Genomic DNA, 20,534 nt, shown 5'->3' with positions numbered 1-20,534 from the left:
TGGTCTGTACTTTAAAACTGGGAAATGTTTGCCTCCTATCCATATCTACGTCCTAAAATACCCCACTTTTGGATTGGCCTTGCAGCCACTTTCATACTCTCCAGTTGCTCTCGCCCTCTTTGCTCTATATCCTTCTTCCCCTGTGGCTACGTGGCCTGCAAGTGGGATCGCAATTATCCGCTGTTTCCCTGGGCTTCCCCAGTGGATGCCATCTCTCCCCCAAGTCCCACATCACCATGGTGATCCTAAACAAGGAGAGAAGGAGATAGGTCCTAACAGGTTACCTCCAAGTAGCATTTCTTCTTTACCTGCTGATGAGAAATAAAAGTCTATATCCCACCAAACCTGAGTTACATTATTTTTACCTTGGCCTCAGGAGAAAGGGCAATTGGGAATGCAACTTGCTGGTTTCCTCTTACTGGACTATAAATTCCTTAAGGAAATGTTCATGTCTAATTTGACTTCATCCTTAAAACCGTAATGTGAAATGGGCAACTGTGTCTCCCACATTACTTTGGAGAAATTTAGTCTCCCCATAAGATGTCTCTTTGAATATCTTCAAGTATGCACTTAACCAATCCCTCTTCTGAGACCTCCTGAAAAGCTATTTGAATAGCACTTGTAATATTTTATATTCCCATCTGTATATGTAAAGCCAGCTCTATTCACCCTTCTTCCTACCATTGAAGGAAAGCAAAGCAAGGCAAAGTCGCTCAGTCGTGTCCGACTCTGCGACCCCATGGGCTGTGGCCTACCAGGCCCCTCCGACCATGGGATTTCCAGGCAAGAATACTGGAGTGAGTTGCCATTTGCTTCTCCAGCCATAGAAGGAAGGGTCATACAATACATTAAAAAAAGTCTTGCTGTCAGCTGGCCAAGCACACAGTTTTCTATAGTTCCTGACCTCCAGTTTATGGATACATACATGTTTTTTCTTTCTTTTTTTGACCTCGATCCATGGCATGTGGGAATTTTGTTCCCTAACCAGGGATTGAACCCACACCCCCTGCATTGGAAGCGTGGAGTCTTCACAACTGGACCACCAGGGAAATCCCATACATTCTTTATTTTTTCCTTTTTTATACATACATTTTTTAAGAGCATCAATTTTCTTACCTCTGTTTCTTTCATTAAAATTGTGTATAAGGCACTACGATAGGCACAGAGTCATCTAATGATCCCATTGGTTGTTCCTCACTGAGCTTTGTCAAACTTGGGAAGATGACAGCCAAACACTGAACTTTGTCAGTCTTGGGGAAAAAACAACTAAACACAAGATTTGTCAGTTTTGGGGAAATGACAACTAAGTGCCTAGAGCAAAGGGTTGGCGTCAGATGGCAGCAGCTGTCTGAAGAGAGGACCAAATGCAGGGTAGAAATTGATTCCTACACATGCCACTGGGAGCCAAGTGTTTGCAAACCAGTCTTTCCCCATGACCTGCACCATTTGCACTCATTTCTAATCAGAAAACTATTCTTTCATTTAAAAAAAAAAACTTGAATTTTAAAGTTTTAAGTATTTAAGTATACTTAAGTATTAAATACTTAAGTATTTAAGTATTTTAAGTATTTAAGAAGTAATACTTCTTAAAGTATTAAGAAGTTATAGCTTCTATAGAGTTCATGCTTTCACCATTTACCAATCAAGAGGATCACTTGAATACACACATCACAACAGCACATCACTTTACTAGGGATATATTTTCATAGTTATTGCAAGAGTGAAACCCATTTTTATCATGAGATCTTTCTGGTGCTTCAGCAAATGGGTGTTTGAATTGTAATACAAATCTATTTCATATTTTGCTTTTCTAATTTCCTCTGCAGAGCTTTCCAAACTGCTCTGCAGATGCTGGGTTAGTTGGAAGCCATTGGGCATTTTTTAAGAAGTAGGCTTTAGGTACCTTTTTTTCCTTCCCCACAAACCTCTAAGTGAGGGAGTTAGCCATGATCTTCCATTTTGGTCTGAGATGTTGACAATAGAAGAGCTAGAATTCAGTTTCCACTAGTCTTTCATGATCTGATTCCAGCTTGTGCTTCCTCCAGCCCAGCATTTCTCATGATGCACTCTGCATATAAGTTAAATAAGCAGGGTGACAATCTACAGCCTTGACGTACTCCTTTGCCTATTTGGAACCAGTCTGTTGTTCCATGTCCAGTTCTAACTGTTTCTTCTTGACCTGCATACAGATATCTCAGGAGGCAGGTCAGATGTTTGATATTCCCATCTCTTTGAGAATTTTCCACAGTCTGTTGTAATCCACACAGTCAAAGGCTTTGGCATAGTCATTAAAGCAGAAGTAGATGTTTCTCTGGAACTCTTGCTTTTTTTATGATCCAACGGATGTTGACAATTTGATCTCTGCTTCCTCTGCCTTTTCTAAATCCAGCTTGAGCATCTGGAAGTTCTTCTTTTAACTTATAAATTTATATGCAGAGTACATCATGCGAAATGCTGGGTTGGATGAAGCACAAGCTGGAATCAAGATTGCTGGGAGAAATATCAATAACTTCAGATACGCAGATAACTCCACCCTTATGGCAGAAAGTGAAGAACTAAAGAGCCTCTTGATGAAAGTGAAAGAGGGGAGTGAAGAACTTGGCTTAAAGTTCAACTTTCAGAAAACTAAGGTCATGGCATCTTGGTCCCATCACTTCATGGCAAATGGATGGGGAAACAATGGAAACAGTAACAGACTTTATATTTTGGGGCTCCAAAATCACTGCCAATGGTGACTGCAGCCATGAAATTAAAAGATGCTTGCTCCTTGGAAGAAAAGTTATGACCAACCTAGACAGCATATTAAAAAGCAGAGACATTACTTTACCAACAAAGGTCCGTCTAGTCAAGGCTATGGTTTTTTCAGTAGTCATGTATGGATGTGAGAGTTGGACTATAAAGAAAGCTGAGCACTGAAGAATTGATTCTTTTGAACTGTGGTGTTGGAGAAGACTCTTGAGGGTCCCTTGGACTGCAAGGAGATTCAACCAATCCATCCTAAAGGAAATCAGTCCTGAATGTTCCTTGGAAGGACTGATGCTGAAGCTGAAACTCCAATACTTTGGCCACCTGATGCGAAGAGCTGACTCATTGGAAAAGACCCTAATGCGGGAAAGACTGAAGGCAGGAGGAAAAGGGGTCAATAGAGGATGAAATGGTTGGATGGCATCACTGACTCGATGGACATGAGCTTGAGTAAACTCTGGGAGTTGGTGATGGACAGGGAAGCCTGGTGTGCTGCAGTCCATGAGATCGCAAAGACTTGGACATGACTGAGCAACTGAACTGAACTGCATGATCTGATACACTGTCGTTGTTTCTTTTCCTTCTTTAAAAATAATACGTTATTTATTTATTTATTTCTGGCTGTGCTGGGTCATGATTGCTGCACACAGCCTTTCTCTAGTAGCAGCAAGTGGGGACTCTTCTTTGTGGTGCGTGGACTTCTCATTGCAGTGGTTCCCTCTGTTGTGGAGCATGGGCTCTAGGCGCTTGGACTTCAGTAACTGTGGCCCATGGGCACAGTTATGCCATGGCATGTGGAATCTCCCAGACCAGAGATTGAACCCATGTCCCCCCTGCATTGGCAGAAGGACTCTCAGCCACTCTCAACCATTCTCAAACAGGGACCACCAGAGAAGTCCCTGTTTCTCTTTATTGCCATCAACAACCCAAAATTGAGCAGATCTAAAGAAAACCTCTACAGACCTGGGCCAACCAATAAGCCAACCAAGGCGTTCTCTGTTATAGAAAAATAATCCACAGGTGAATGTGGGGTTCTTTTTGTTTTTTGCCAATTTAGGTTTAACTACATTCAAAACATTAATATGTTTAACTACAACCATTCAACAATATCTCAGAGACACTGTCCTCCTTATAATAGACTCTCTATTTTCTTTTGCTAATATTTTTTAAAGATAGTTTTAAATGTTATCCTTCATAAGGCACTATTTTATAGTGTTTTTGAACATATTATTTAAATGCCTAAAAGTATTTTAAACAAGACATTATCAATGCAGTTAAACTTTAAATATTGATATATTTATTCATATGGATTTAACAATTTATCCCCCATGAAAGACTAACCAAGTTTTCAAAAAGAGTTTCCTTTTACACAATAGAAAAAACTGATGTAGTCAGGTGGCACAGTACAGATAACATCTTCCCACCATTAATTTGAGAAGTGACCTTGTATATTTGCATTAACAGAGCAAGATCCAGATTTTGGATAGCTATTGTCTTATGGAATTTAATGCAAAAGTAAGCTTAAATTCATGGTTCTGATTCATGTGAAAAATAAAAATAATCACTAAAGGCCAAATTATTTAAAATATAAACATAGAACACATTCAAGGCTAAGGTCAGGATCCTTTGGGGGTGGGATGGCAGACTTGTTTAGTAGGTATAGAAGCTGTATAAACACTAAGCAAAGGGTTATGGTGATGATAATTTAAAAATCGACATTAAGAAATGAAAATCCTTACCGCTTAAAATAACCATTTTTAAAAACACTTCCAGTCTTCTTCCTATAATTAGGTCATGTTTCTCATGACCTAAATTGACTGGGGAAAAGGAATTGCGGAAAATAACTGGGATTTCATTATAAATTACCAAATTGCAATTCACTTAACCTCCTCCACTTTTTAGGCAGAGAATAAATCTCATTGTAACACTGAGAGGGAGAGAGTGAAACGTGTGGCATTTCCATTTCTATCAATAATCATTCTTACTATGTTCTCACTAAGTTAGCCTGTTGGACCAGAATTCAATTCTTGTATTCTCCGTGCTGCTTCTTCTTCCCACGAGGAACGTGACTCAGAGAAAACGGCGACTTGATGTTTAACCGATCCCTTTCGGCCTCTTCTTCCTCGTCGTATCTCTCATTCTCATTGTCATCCTCCGCATCGCTGCTCTGAGGACTGGAGGCCTGAGATCCCGAAGGCGACGGTGGTACCGAGGAGGGTCTGGGATACTTAAACCCTTCTGTCTGCCAAAGCCAAAAATAAGACACGAAACATCAGAAGGACTTCTTGATTTTTCAGTGAGGTAAACACTTGGCACGTGCATTTAATAAAATCACAGTTGGATATTTTTTGTGGTCTGTTCAGGGTCTATTAATTTTGATTTAATTTGACTCTGGTACCACCAAGTTCAAGAGAGATTCTAAATAAATAGCTTCATTTTACGGAGCACTGAAATGTGCCAGGTGCTATGTGTATGTGTTATCGTATTTAATCTCCAACCAATCTGTTCCTCCCGTTTACAGAAGAAAATTGAGGGTCCAAGAGGGTCCAAATGATTTGCTCAAGGTCTTAACAGCAAATGGTAGAGCAAAGATTGGTTCCAGAAGACCTGAATATTTTCAGAGCCTCTACAGACCTGGGCCAACTAATGGGCCAGTCAAGATGTTCACTGCAATCTAAGTGTAACAATTCTCACTTCTGGAAAAAACTCATCCTTGGGTGAATGTGGGTTTGTTTTTGGTTTTTTTTTTTTGGTCAGTTTAGGTTTAACTACATTTAAAACATTGTGCTGCAGTTCATGGGGTCACAGAGTCCGACACGACTGAGTGACTGAACTGAACTGAAAACATTCATACATTTAACTACAATCATTCAGCAATGTCTCAGAGATACTGTCCTTATTATAATTAAGTAGGCTATTTATTTTTGCTAGTATTTTTACAATGATGTCTGGGATGATCTGGCTGTGACTACTTGAGAGCCTTTAATATCTACTGCCATGATACCCTGTTGAGATTATCAGTCTCTATTTCATCCTTCAGATTTACTCAATCAAACTGCAGAACATGGGCAGCCTGCATATCCACGGACAGCCACCACTAGAAAGATTCCTGGAAGCCAGGCCACTTCGTTGACCTCAAAATTCCACCAGTTCCATTTATTTCAGTTAATGAGCATTTATCACTAGGTTTTAATCAATTGCCCTTCTACCTAAGATGCACTGAGATAACTCAGTTGATAAACAGACATGAGCACCACCTATAGGACAGACACCCTAATGCCACTGGGGCAATGAAGATGAAAAACATGATGCTTCATCAATCAGGAAAACAAATGTAACAGCACTTGTCATTCTGAATTTCAACTATTTTTAGACACTGTTATGTCATATATGTACAATGACTTCAAGACTCATACTTTACCTGAAAGCAATACAAAACAAGAGAAAAAAAAAGCTGAGTCCTGTACTTACCATAGGAGTTCGATACTTATTTAGTTGAATTAGTTGAATAAATGGATGAATATAGCTGAATTATCATTCAGGGCAGTGACCACCTCTGAATAATCTAAGCAAGTCGCTCTGAGGACATGGACATGGGAACTGAAATTTATATACTGAGGGATTTATGAAACCCTTTCATTTTCTCTATTAGCAACTTTTACCTCAGGTTAGCTCTCTAGATCTGGTCCTCCAACACCAAATAAAGGTGAACATAAGGTATTGGGCAAAATTGCTTATGGTAAAAATGATTCCTGATTGTAAAACTACATCTACATTTGGAGTATCTACAAATACTTGACAAAGATCTCTAGCTTTTAGAAATCCTTGAATTTGATGACTCTTATAACTGGTCACAATCCTTGCAGAGACCACAGAAGCTTACCAGTGAAGATTTACATGAGATGTTGGCTCTTGTGGGGCGTGGAACTACTAAGCTAAAATAGATCTCATGGTCAACAGCAGGGGTTTCATCTTTTTGCACCTAAGTGTTCACCTGGTAGGGAGGGGACAGAGAAGTTTAGCTCTTGGACCGCTGTGTAGACTGCTGTAAGGACTTATTCCATTGAAGAGAGAGGTCTGATACTGCTCTACCTAGAGCTGTGTGTCCTTCTAAGTAAATGTGATGACAAGTAGTCTGTTCTAGTTCATGAACATAAATGTCTCAGGTGACTTTAGAGGAAGACTCCCTGGTGGGCATGGCTGAATGGAACAGAAATGGTCATCTAGTCCAGTTTCTTCTATGGTGCTTGAAGTCTCTCTATTATTCTTGCCGAGTCATCAACCCGGAGAAGGCAATGGCACCCCACTCCAGTAACTCTTGCCTGGAAATCCCATGGACCGAGAAGCCTGGTAGGCTGCAGTCCATGCGATCACTAAGAGTCGGACACGACTGAGCGACTTCACTTTCACTTTTCACTTTCATGTTTGGAGAAGGAAATGGCAACCCACTCCAGTGTTCTTGCCTGGAGAATCCCAGGGACGGGGATGCATGGTGGGCTGTCATCTATGGGGTCGCACAGAGTCAGACACGACTGAAGTGACTTAGCAGCAGCAGCAGCAACCAATATTTAAACATCTCCTTGAACAGCAAATTCACTTCTGATGAAAGTAGGCCAGTTTACTTTTCGACCGCTCTCAAAAGAACTGATGTCTCAGAAAAGTTTCAGGCACCAAAGCATGAGAGTTTTCATTTGAAAGTGCTTCTCCAGTGACATGAAGTAGCTGACTGCTGATCCTAGGTATAGGCTAACTGAACTGAGGGCTTAAAGATGGTCTGACTTGTCAGTTTCTCTATTTGTTTTGTTGCAACACTATGAAAAAGTACAATAATTTGTGAATTTAGCTACTTTCAAATAAAAGGCCTTACTGCACATAAACCATTTAGCTTTCAAAACAAACAGACAATACATAAACTATTTACCGTTGGTGGCGATGTGGGTTCCATGTGGAATTTTTCTGGAAAGGCTCTGCTTAATGTCAGGAGCCTGGCATGCTGATAATACTGTGATAGAAAATCAATCCATGGTTTAAAAAAAAAATTATAGTTATGTATTTATATATATATAAATATATATATGTGGCCATATTGTTATATATGGCCAAATTATTATATAAAATCTTATTCTCCCACTTATATATATTTTAAAGTGGCAGATTTTAGTCATCCTAAACTTAAGAATCAAAAGACCATGACATTGCTATGTAATACTGGGACCTCAACCTGGTACTCTGTGACAATCTAGAAGGATGAGGGGGTGGGAGGAAGGTCAAGAGGAGGGGATACATGTTTACTTATGGCTGATTCACATTTTATGGCAGAAAGCACCACAACATTGTAAAGCAATTATCCTCCAATTAAAAATAATTTTTAAAGTATGGTAATTTATAGGTTATTATTTTTCAGTCAATAAGTAATATTACCAAAAATTTGAAGGAAAGGCCATCCTTCTAAGTAAACGAACTCTTACTTGAACTCTGAATTTAGCACAAAGGTAATTGAAAACACTGGTTTTATTCTACAGAGAAGCAGTATGGTGTGGAAAAAAGTTGGGGCCTGAATAATCAGACAAACGGGATTTAAATTCTGCTTCAGATATTAAGAAAGAAACATAACTTCTAAGTGCCTTATCACACTACTTTCATGATAAAATGAAGACAGTAAAAATAATCTTCCAGATAATAAGCATAACTGTCAGCATTAGTGTGTGTGTATCCTCAGCTGATGGCTGCATCTGTCATTTGTCAGCCAGAGTTCAGCAGTATTTAAGCAGTTACATTATGTGAAAGCAAAGTCAGTTTAGTTTTTATTAAATCATCCAGTGCTAAGATGTATGAACATCTATCTGAGTATTTATAAGCTTACTGCAGACTAGAAAGGAGGTATTTCCTGTACCTGTAATTTGGAAAAACAAGATTATTCCCACTCCCCATTGTAGTTGAGAAATGTCATCATATTCTCTCTTAGAGTGAAACAAAACAGGGACTTTCTTCTTGATGTTTTCCTTATCTTCATGAAACAATACCTGTAATGCATCAAGTCAAGCCCTAGAAATAGAATAATTAGTAAGATCATGGCTAGATCTCTCTGAACTGGCTGTTGTGGTCTCAAACTAAATATGAAGAATTGGAGTTAGGATTTCGCCAAACTCACATCAAGTTAAAAGTAGTCATAGTTAATTACGTGAGAACATCAGTGAGATCTTAACAATGATGATAGAGATTGACCTTATAGATGGCAATTCAAATCAGATCTTTCATAATCCAGGGGGGATTTTTTTAAAGGGGTCCTCTGTGTAGATCACAGACTTGCTTACTCTGCCTAAGTATCTCCAGTCCAGAAGATCTGAGAGCCTCTCGGTGCGATTCCTTTGAATAATCCTCTGGCGGCGTGACTGTTTGCAAAATCCATAGAGAAACTGAGTCAGCTGGTTGCAAGAATCATCAGGGGAGCAGAACCGCCTGTCAACGATGTAAATTCCTGAGGGACGCAAACACCGGCACACAGGTAAAGGTAAGGATAACCTTGGAGCATTTCTACTCCTGTTCCTTAGGCTCCATCATGGACTGCATGCTTATCCACTCCCTGACTCCCCTACTGCTTTTGCTTCATCTTTTCCCTTCCAAGACTGTATTTCTCCTGTGATTTCCTCCTAATAGCTCACAACTGTCACTAACACACAGCCAACCAAATGAATGTTGCCAGAAAAAACCTGGCACAACAGGGCTACCCCAGATCAGTGGTCATCCTTGGGGCCGCTGGCTAACCAGAGTCTCCAGGGTAAGGACTGAATCTCAGTGTTTTTCAAGTTCCCCAGTGTCCCCACTGTGCACCATGGGGTGAGACTACAGCTGTCACCCAGGGAAAGACAACGGTGACAGTGCGACTCCGCAAGACCAGAGAATCAGCATGTCCAGGCAGAGCATCCAGCCCATTCTAATTTTTCTTATTGCTAGGCAACATGGACGTAGAGATGGTGACGCCATCTGCCATCTGAAATGTGAACTTTGATAACTTGGTAGTTGGAACTTAGAAAATAATTATGCTGACCAATGCATGTACTCTAAAGCAGTGGTTATCATAAAATCACTTCCAGGTAATAGAAGACCAAACCAGTTCAGAAAAATAAAACGGTGAAAAAGGCAAGATTTGTCCAAGTTTAGCACTCCTTGTGGCGAAGGGGATGGCCACCTACTCTAGTATCCTTACCTGGAGAAATCTCATGGACAGAGGAGCCTGGTGGGGTACAGTCATTGGGGTCGCAAAGAGTTGCACACGACTAAGCCACTAACACTTTCACTTTCACACTTTGTAGTTTGACTTTTAGGCAATATATTCAATATTAATATCATCCTTTTCTATGGACCATATAAGTAATCTACTTTTAGTCAACCAAGAAGTATAAATATTAATTGGGGTTTCCCTACTGACTCAGCAGTAAAGAATCTGCCTGCAATTCGAGAGACCCAGGTTTGATCCCTGGGTCAGGAAAATCCCCTGGAGGAGGCCATGGGAATCCACTCCAGTATTCTTGCCTGGGAAATCCCATGGACAGAGGAGCCTGGTGGGCTACAGTCATGGGGTCACAGAGTCTAACACAACTTGGCATCTAAACAACAACAAAAAAACAATCATCATTGGGATAGTGTTAAGAGCTGGGCTCTGTAAAGACCCTGTGCTTTGTTTGGTGAGAGGTCCCTTCTCGCTGGTTGGGTTCATGATGAAAAGCCTCACCGTATGCAGTGGGGTCAGCCACATGCTCCTGCATGAAACAGCCAAAGCCAGAGAGATTGGTGGTCACACTGGGTATGCCCATCACAGTGCATTCAGCTGTCAAGGGAAACAGAAAAAGGCTTGGCTTCAGACCAGCAATTATACCTTCTTATACATGCAGAGAAGGAAAAAGCTCCAGTCCCAGTAGCAGCAATCTTTGGTTTGTGCCAGGCACAGCACTAAGCTCCTTACATGCATGAACAAATTTAATCTTCTCAAGCAGCCTGTGAAGTAAGGCTATCATTAGCCTCATCTTACAGATGAAGACATTGAAGCCCAGGGAGGTTAAATAGCTTGCCCAGCTTCACAAAGCCAGGGGATGTGGTGGAGCTGGGATTTGTAGCCAAGTGCCCAGCCCCAGAGCTACTCAGCACTGCTACCTAACATTGCCTCTCTGATTCCAGCTGCCTTTTCTCTTGCTCTGTTCTAAGCCTGTGTCTCTAAGCATATGGCAAGTTTATGCGGTAAGCCGACTCATTGGAAAAGACCCTGATGCTGAGTAAGATTGAGGGCAGGAGGAGATGCGGATGACAGGAAGAGATGGTAGGATGGCATTACCAACTCAATGGACATGAGTTTGAGCAAACTCCAGGAGATGGTGAAGGACAGGGAAGCCTGGCATGCTGCAGTCCATGGGGTCACAAAGAGTTGGAGACGCCTGAGCGACTGAACAACAAAATACATTGTGGACAAGACCAGTTCCTCCCCTCATTTTCATCTCTTTGGCCACCAATCTCTTCTACTTTCTCGGGTACTCAGTGAAACCGTGGTTTATTTCAATCCTCTATCACCTTTTAGTCAAAACCTTTTCTCCAGACAATCTCAGATGTGTCTTAAGACATGTTACCACACTCAAGAATATTTGAATTGTTAATGTGAAATTTATATTTAATTATGGAATTTTTCTTGGTTGATTAGTGGGCATCAGTGGACAAAAAAAATTTCCTCATGACCCATGTACTCCTATTCTGCAAGTATTTCCTCTTGGTTTAGCTCCAGAGAGTAGTGGTTTTCAAATTTGGGGGAAGATGGAAGGAGAGGAAGTTGAGTCAGGGATTATTGACTCATTTGAGAATGTGATGAAACCTAGAACTCCTCCCCAGAAAAATTTTGCCTACAATTCTATGAAACTTCACAGATCCTCAGTTTTATTAAATACTCTTTTACATCCAAATAATAAAATTTCAGGCACCTTTGTAAGCAGCATATATGTCCACTGAATGAAATTAATGAAGTCAGTGTTTATCTTCACTGGGTTTTCTCAAAACATAAAACACAGATATTTTAATACTGTCTGGAGTGAGAGTTAGCACCACATAAAGCAATTGTCCTAAAAAATTATCTAATATACGAATACCAAACTTATACCACCAGAGGTTCTGCTATTTCTGCAATTCAAGTTAGGAAAGGAGGGGCCAACTTCCTTAGAGAATGACTCATTCACTATTTGGCATGTATTTCTCACACTCCCTTTTCCATCTACTTATCTTTTATAACACCTTTGCTGGCCTTTATCTTAACAAACTAGATATAGCTCCTCTATCATTTCAGGTTAGGTTTACCTTTGTCCTATGATATGATACTCTTGTGGGAAGTCAGTCAGATAGCCTCTTTATCTAGTATAAATGACTTCCCACATTCCCGTTCTCACTCATGTTTTGGTTTTGTACTTTTTTGTTCTCCATATTTACAGTTATAAATTATATTACTTACTAGAAATAATAGGAGTAACAAAATTGTCAGTTCATCAAGTGAATTGTTTTAATGTATCTCAAAAGATAGTTACTTCATTAAAAAACAATTTAAGATAACACTGTGGGCATTTTACAAGTAAGAAGATACTACCTTCACAAAAGTGGAATTGGTGCCAAAAACAACTTTCAGAACTATAAGAGAGATAACTGGAGGAGTCAGATTAGTAACTTTACTATGTCATGTTTCAAGAATGGGTAATTCTTTGTCAGTCTTTCCCCAACATTCTAATGGTTTTACAGCTGCTGGCAAATTATTCTTGCTGGAGCCTAAGACAATAAAAAAGGAACTTTACCAAAAGATGCAGAGCCTTGTCACTCCTAACGTTTATAGTATCCTATTTATATAGAATTTAAAATTCTATACTTAAATTCTAGGGTCAGAATGCAAAGATTAGAAAAACCTTCCTCCTAATTCAGCCTATGACCTCTCTCACCTTAATTGCTGCTGCCCCTTACTTAGACCATGAAGACACTGAGATGCAGAAGGCAAAACATATTCATTATAAATAAAAATGTTTTCTGAGCCTTTTATTTTCGATTATAAATGGAATTATAGCTGTACTGGGAGGAAAATTTCTAATTACCAGGAAGATGGAAAAGTCATCAATATCTTCTTAGCATTGGCATATAAAGTAATTGTTTCCTTTTTAATTAGGCATTTCAGTACAAATACAAATTGACAGCTCCTGATGCCAATGACAACCATGTTAGTAGGATACAGAAAAGAAAAAAAGATAGTGGATCTGAGAATCTACCACCTGTGGGAAAAAAAAGGGGGATGGGGCAGGTGTAGGGCCTGAATGGAATTATGTCATTGGCATAATGTCTACCACCAAACTGACATTCTATCTTTACCTCTTTTTTGAGAGACAAGGGTGTGAAGATGACTTTTCACCATACATCTCTTTATACTATTTGTGTCTTTAACCATGTGAATGCATTACCTAATTAAAAGATAAATATATCCTTAACTTAAAAGGCATTCTTCTGAAATAAATGTTATAACAATTTCAGAAACAATTGTTTCTCATATTAATCTCCTAGTTAGTTTCTTCTTCGTATTAATGGATAAGACTGGTGAATTTAACTAAAAAGATATAGTCTTTATAAAATAGTCCTTTTCTTTGGAATGCAGGGAGGCAACAATTCAGATGCTAAAATATGCCCAACCACAACCTCTTACACTTCTATAAAAGATTATGTATTATGTCCTTGGGCTTCTCAGGTGGCACTAGTCATAAAGAACCTGTCTGCCAATTCAGGAAACATAAGAGAGGTGTGTTTGATCCCTGGGTTGGGAAGATACCCTGAAGGAGCGCACAAAAACCCACTCCAGTATTCTTGCCTGGAGAATCCCATGGACAGATGAGCCTGGCGAGCTACAGTCCATAGAGTTGCAAAGAGCTGGGCATGGCTGAAGCGACTTTAGCACGCACACACGCATTACATCCTTATGCTTATGTCAGGAGCGACAAAGTGTAAATCTGATCTCTGGGATAGGTCCAACCAAAATCACTTTTAAAACAAACAAACAAAACCAGAACCTTAGCAGAAATGACATATCAACTTGGAATATTATATACATGTGTGTAGAATAATATTCTAATACAATTTAAAGCATCTCACAATCTATACATGTCACATACCTGGAGTATAACCCCAGGGTTCATAGTATGATGGAAATACTCCAAGATGACAACCTCGGACAAACTCTTCGTAATCCATGGGTAGCAAGGGGCTGGTGGAGGACAGGAACTCTGGGTGCAAAATCAACTGAAAGAGAAAAAAAATCTAATGAGAAAAAACAGAAAAGAAAGAAGAAATTAGAGCAAAAAAATCTCCTACAGTTTTTTTATTTCAGTATTTTGATACTATAGAATCCTTGTGTTATAGACTCAGGAGAAAGAAAGAGAGAGATAAGGAAAAATAAAAAGGAAAAAGTCTGGGTGTTTTTTTCGTCCTCTCTCTATTCTCTGTGAATATCTACTCTGAGGATTGATTTTCCCTCAAGTTCCCAGGCCTGGACTGGAGGATATAGAGTTGTGTCCATTTTTGTTCTCATGCTAAACTCATCCAACCCAGCCTTTATTGGCAGTAAAGATTTTATTTGCTTTTCTAACCGCTGGCCCCTGTCTTGTCTTTCAATTTATTCCCACCAGGAGCAGAGAAGAAGGGAGCTACCCTTACACGCCGAGTGAATGGAACTGAGGGACAATTGCAAGCTACCACCGCGATATGGCAGAACTGGAGGCAGGAAGAAGAGCAGGGCATCCTGAGAGGATATTTTCATCACGTGAGTATAGTTGGTCAAAAATAACCTCCAGAGCATAGGTCATAGAAAAGTGCAGGACACAACTAGGATGCAATGAGTTTGAGCATTACCTTTCCTTTTAGCATAGTTGATTTTTTTTTTAAGTTTTTGCAATTTGATTTTACACATTAATTGTGTTTAAAACTGGCCCACAGCATTTTGAAAAGTTAGCAATCGGCTCCCGGGCACTGGTATAAGCCTTTCTTGAACTGCACAGCCTGTGCATGTGTATGGGCTAGTCACTTCAGTCGTGTCAGACTCTTTGCAACCCCATGGACTGTGTAGCCTGCCAGGCTCCTCTGTCCACGAGATTCTCCAGGCAAGAATACTGGAGTGGGTTGCCATGCCCTCCTCCAGGGGATCTTCCCAACCCAGGGGTCGAACCTGTGTCTCTTACGTCTCTTGCATTAGCAAGAGGGTTTCCACTAGCGCCACCTAGGAAGCCCCACAACCTTTAATTTTCTGCAAAGGCAGAGACCAGAATGCAGCTATACTTGGACAGCTATGAATAGAATAGCTACTTAGCTGGTAACCTAGATAAATGAGTTCTATTTCTCCTATTTACTAAAATGATGAACTGTGAATTTTAATATAATTATAATATATAAATTATATTACTCCAGTACTTTAAAATCAGATTTTTCTTATTCATTTATTAGAATTTAATTTTAATAACTTACTTAGCTATGAGGGGAGGCTGATAGGTAACCCAAAATTGGTTTGGTGAGAACTTTAATAAAATGGAGAAATAGAATTATATATATATGTAATATATATTTTCATATATAGTATGTTTTATATATTTTTATTTGTTTATATGTAAACATGTTTATATATAACTTGAAATAATATCAAATTTACAGAGAAGTTGCAAGTATAATGTGAATAGAATTAATATTTTTCCAGATCCATATGAGTATAAATTGCTGACTAGATGCTCATTGTCCATAAATACTTAACATGTGTTTCCTGCAAACAAGAATATTCCCCCTTAAAAAACTAAAAATAGAGTTACCATATGATCCTGCAATTCCACTGCTGGGTATGTATCTGGAGAAAACTCTAATTTTAAAAGATACCATGCACCGCAGTGTTTATAGCAAACTATTTATAATAGCCAAGACATAGAAGAAACCTCAATGTCCACTGAGAGATAAATGGGTAAATATGAAATATTACTCCATAAAAAATGAAATAATGCCATTTGCAGCAACATGGGTGGACCTAAAGAGTATCATATTAAGTGAATTAAGTCAGATAAAGACAAATATCATATGACATCACATATGCATAAAATCTAAGAGATGGTACAAATGACCTTATTTACAAAACAGAAATAGACTCATAGCCATAGAAACAAACTTATGATCACCAAAAGAAACAGTGAGGAAGAGGGGAAGAGAGGTAAACTACAAGTTTGGGATTAACATATATACACTACTGTATATAAAATAAGTAAACAATGAGGTCCTACTGTATAGCACAGGAAATGAGACTCATATCTTATTATATTAATAACTTATAAGGAAAAAGCTGAAAAAGAATATACATGTATATATAGCTGAAACACTTTGCTGTATGGTTGAAATTAACAACTGAAATAAGTGAATATTCTTCCAAAGAGATTACTTTGAAGGAAAAAAAAACCTAATTTGGGATATACAGCAATAATGATGACAATAGTTGTCCAATACTTTATATATTATAAATCAGTTTCACATATATTACCTCATTTAATCTTAGCAACATTTTGTGATAAGGAGAGTAGACATTCTCATTGTCTTTATTTTATTTCGAGTTTTAGAAATAAGGAAACTAAGACTTTGCAAGCATACGTCAATAGATCCATAAATAGGAGATATGTAACACTAAAGAAGAAATGAAATGGTAAAAATGCTCAAAACTGGTACCTATAAATGATGGTTTATTCAATCACAAGAATTACAAATTGGCAAAGAAAATAATGGATAAAGTATTTTCTTCCACAAAACATAATTTTAATTCCTATTACATGCAAAGTACTGCACTAGGAAAAGAGACCAGAGACAGACACTTGACCATGTCTATGTCTTCAAGTCCGAAGCCCACTGGACCCTGTTAGCAAATATCAGCAAAGAGGGATTTGAAAGGCATTATGCCTGCTTTGGCATTTCCAAACTTAGGAAAACTTGTTCTCTCCAAAGCCCATTTTGAAACATGAAAACCTCATAGCTCACTCATTTTGTTCCTAGCTAAAGAGAATAACAGCACAACTAAAATAAGAACACAGCTGTTCTACATCCTAAAACAGCCAATGGCAGAAGCCCAGGGCAGAGGAAGGGATGTTAGAGGTCAGCCCAAGGTCACAGGGAGGATTAAATGAGATCCTGTGTGCAAAGCCCTCCAGAAGAGCAGCTGGTTCACAGCAAGACCTGGATCAGTCAGCATACAACAAAAACTTATCAGGCTGTATTTATCCTGGGAGGGAAGCAAGGTCCCCGGAAGTTAATTTGCTTTCACAGCGGGCAGCACAGGGTCGAGATCTGAAATCTACAGTCTAGACTTTTCTCACTATGCCTCGAACCTGAGGCAGGATCGATGATAAATTCAGATTCAAAATTATCTGCAATGCTTTCTGAATCAAACAGCTACATTAATATAAAAAACTTGTCAATTCAGTTGGAGAGTTAAGGATCACTCTATAGCTGTCTATAAACATGCAGGTAATCCAATAGATACTCATACTGTCAAACTTTTAAAGGACACTATTAATAAAATAAAATACATAATTCTGAATTGACCAAAGTTTATCTCAGTGCTTTGAATGTATATTGTTAGAAAGAGCTATTCTTTAGAAAACAAACTTACCAGGAGCTAAGGCGGGGAGGGATAAATGTAGAGATGTAGATTGACACCAACACACTACTATATTAAAAAATAGGCTTCCCTGTTGGCTCAAATGGTAAACAATCTGCCTGCAATGCAGGAGACTCAGGTTCGACCCCTGAATCAGGAAGATCACCTGGAGAAGGGAATGGCGACCCACTCTAGTATTCTTGCCTGGGAAATCCCATGGACAGAGGAGCCTGGAGGGCTACAGTCCATGGGATAGCAAAGTGCTGGACACAACTGAGCGACTAACACTTCCACTTTCATATATAAAATAGATAACAAGTAAGTACCTATTCTATAGCCCAGGGACTCTACTCAATATTCTGTAATGACCTATATGGGGAAAGTAATTTTTTAAAAAGAGCTGATACATGTATAACTGATTCAGTTGGCTGTTTAGCAGAAACAAATACAACATTGTAAATCAGCTATACTCCAATAAAAATTTAAAACAGATAAAAAGAGGTTATTCTTTTATTTCTTTTCTGTGTGTTTGTCTTATATTAAACAGTGAATATCTGAACATGTTCATGAGCTTAACTGCATAAACACGATTTGTATGAGAAGCCTGCTCAACAAGGCACCTATGATTTATTTAGGGCTTCCCTGGTGGCTCAGCGGTCAAGAATCTGCCTGCCAATAGAGGAGACCTGGGTTCAGTCCCTGGGTTGGGAAGATTCCCTGCAGAGGAAATGGCAACCCATTTCACTATTCTTGCCTGGGAAATCCCATGGACAGAGGAAACTAGAGGGCTACAGTTCATAGGGTAGCAAAGAGTCAGACACGACTGAGGGACTAAACAACAGCAACCTCTTCTTTCCATTTTGCTTTCTTCCTTGTGTCTCACTGCACCTCTCTGCCTGCTCTTACTTTCCACTCCTCTATCCTACACAGGTATTTCTGTCAATAAATGTTTTCATAACTACTGTTGTCCCCGTATCTGCTTTTCAGAGGACAAAAATTGAGAAAACAGATGAGACATGATCACCAGCTCAAAAAAACCCACAGTCTCTGGAGAAATGGACACATTAAATTAAAATATATAGAATTCAATGTGATAACTCCTATAATTGCAGAAGATACAGACAAGGAAACAATTGTTCTGTCTGGAGTAGGTAAATGTATATTAAGGAAAAGTGTAAGAAAGAGATGACTTCTAGGTTGGATTCCAAAAGAATTGTTCAAATAACAGAAATCAGATTATTTCAGAGGGAAAAAAATATCAGCAATTACATAGAAGTATGAAAGTATTTCACATGGTTAGGAAATAAGTTACTTGTCCATTCCTGGGAATTGCTTCACTGTTATCAATCTTTTTTAAAAACATCAACCTGTATTTATTGTACTTAATAAGTGTCAAGCACAGATAGATCATCAGGGGAAGAGTCAAAAGTTTAGATATGGACATGACATGAAATCAAATCCCACTGGCCTCCAAAATCAAATCCCCTGTAGGTTCTCAGTCCCCTTGCCCGATCCCCAGGTTGGGAAGTCTGTTGTGGGTCCTAGAGCTTTCTTAACAGTGTGAGAATTTCTTTGGTATAATTGTTCTGCAGTCTGTGGGTCGTCTGCTCGATGGCTCTATGGTGGGGCTAATGGCGACCTTCTCTAAAAGGGCTTATGCCACACGCCGTGTGACGTAGGTCCGCTTCACCCAGAGCCCCTGCCCTGTGGCAGGCCACTGCTGACCCATGCCTCTGCAGGAGAAACTCAAGCACTCAAAGCCAGGTCTGGCCCGGTCTCTGTGGGGTCTCTGGCCCCTGGTGCACAAGGTTTTGGTTGAGCCCTCCAGTGTCTCTGGCGGGTAAGGGATTTGATTCTAAATGCAATTTCACCCCTCCTACCATCTTGCTGGGGCTTCTCCTTTGCCCTTGGATGTGGAGTATCTTTTTTTGGTGAGAGTCAACATTCTCCTCTCGATGGTTGTTCAGGAGATGAGCACACATCCTTCTACTCCACCATCTTGCTTCCCCCCCCCCAAAAAAAAATACCCCCAGGGAATTTGATTTTGGAGGCCAGTGGGATTTGATTACAGCACTTACACAGGACCAGGGAAACAGACTCTTGGAGGGCACAAACAAAACCTTGTGCACATCAGCAGCCAGGAGAAAGGAAAAGTGTCCCCACAAGAGACTGAGCCAGACTTACCTGTGAGTGTTCAGGAGTCTCTGGCAGAGACGTGGGTCGACAGTGGCCTGCTGCAGGGTCGGGGCACTGAATACAACAGTGAATGCACAAGTCCTTTTGAAAGAGGTCGCCATTATCTTCATTACCACTACCATAGTTTGACCTCAGTCAAACAACAGGGAAGGAACATAGCCCCACCCATCAAAAGAAAACTAGAATAAAGATTTACTGAGCATGGCCCCATCCATCAGAACAAGACCCAGATTCCCCCACAGTCAGTCTCTCCCGTCAGGAAGCTTCCATAAACCTCTTATCCTTACCCTTCAGAGGGCAGACAGAATGAAAACCATAATCAGAGAAAATTAACCAAACTCATCACATGGACCACAGCCTGTCTGACTCAATGAAACTACGAGCCATGCCGTGTAGGGCAACTCAAGAGAGACGGGTCATAGGGGAGAGTTCTGACAAAATGTGGTCCACTGGAGAAGGGAATGGCAAACCGCTTAAGTACTCTTGCCTTGAGAACCTCATGAACACTGTGAAAAAGCAAAAATACAGGACACTGAAAGGTGGACTCCCCAGGTCTGTAGGTGCCAAATATGCTACTGGAGACCAGTGGAGAAATAACTCCAGAAAAAAGTGAGAGACAGAGCCAGAGCGAAAACAACACCCAGCTCTGGATGTGCCTGGTGATGGAAGCAAAGTCGGATGCTGTAAACAGCAATGCTGCATAGGAACCTGAATGTTAGGTTCATGAGTCAAGGTAAATTGGAAGTGGTCAAATAGGAGATGGCAAGAGTGAACATTGACATTTTAGGAATCAGTGAATTAAAATGGACTGGAACGGGCGAATTTAATTCAGATGACCATTATAGCTACACTACTGTGGGCAAGAATCCCTTAGAAGAAATGGAGCGGCCCTCATAGTCAACAAAAGAGTCCTAAATGCAGT

General features: G+C 39.7%; 1 protein-coding gene across 3 annotated transcripts in view; it reads right to left on the bottom strand.

The window, feature by feature from the left end:
• Positions 1-4,589: 4,589 nt before the first annotated feature.
• The window catches only part of GYS2 (glycogen synthase 2), a 56,079-nt gene continuing 40,134 nt past the window's right edge, over positions 4,590-20,534 (bottom strand). For all 3 annotated transcript variants that reach the window (XM_065921835.1, XM_065921827.1, XM_065921843.1), the window contains exons 12-16: positions 13,917-14,043; positions 10,478-10,573; positions 9,060-9,223; positions 7,667-7,747; positions 4,590-4,987 (exon numbers count right to left, since the gene is read on the bottom strand). In XM_065921835.1, coding sequence (XP_065777907.1) covers positions 4,766-4,987; positions 7,667-7,747; positions 9,060-9,223; positions 10,478-10,573; positions 13,917-14,043 — 690 coding nt within the window. In that variant the 3' untranslated portion in view covers positions 4,590-4,765. The remainder of the gene's footprint in view (positions 4,988-7,666; positions 7,748-9,059; positions 9,224-10,477; positions 10,574-13,916; positions 14,044-20,534) is intronic.

Source organism: Muntiacus reevesi, chromosome 1, assembly GCF_963930625.1.
Source record: "Muntiacus reevesi chromosome 1, mMunRee1.1, whole genome shotgun sequence".
Classification (NCBI taxonomy): Eukaryota; Metazoa; Chordata; class Mammalia; order Artiodactyla; family Cervidae; genus Muntiacus; species Muntiacus reevesi.
Note: the sequence above shows the minus strand (reverse complement) of the source record. Positions and strands in the feature narration are given on the sequence as shown.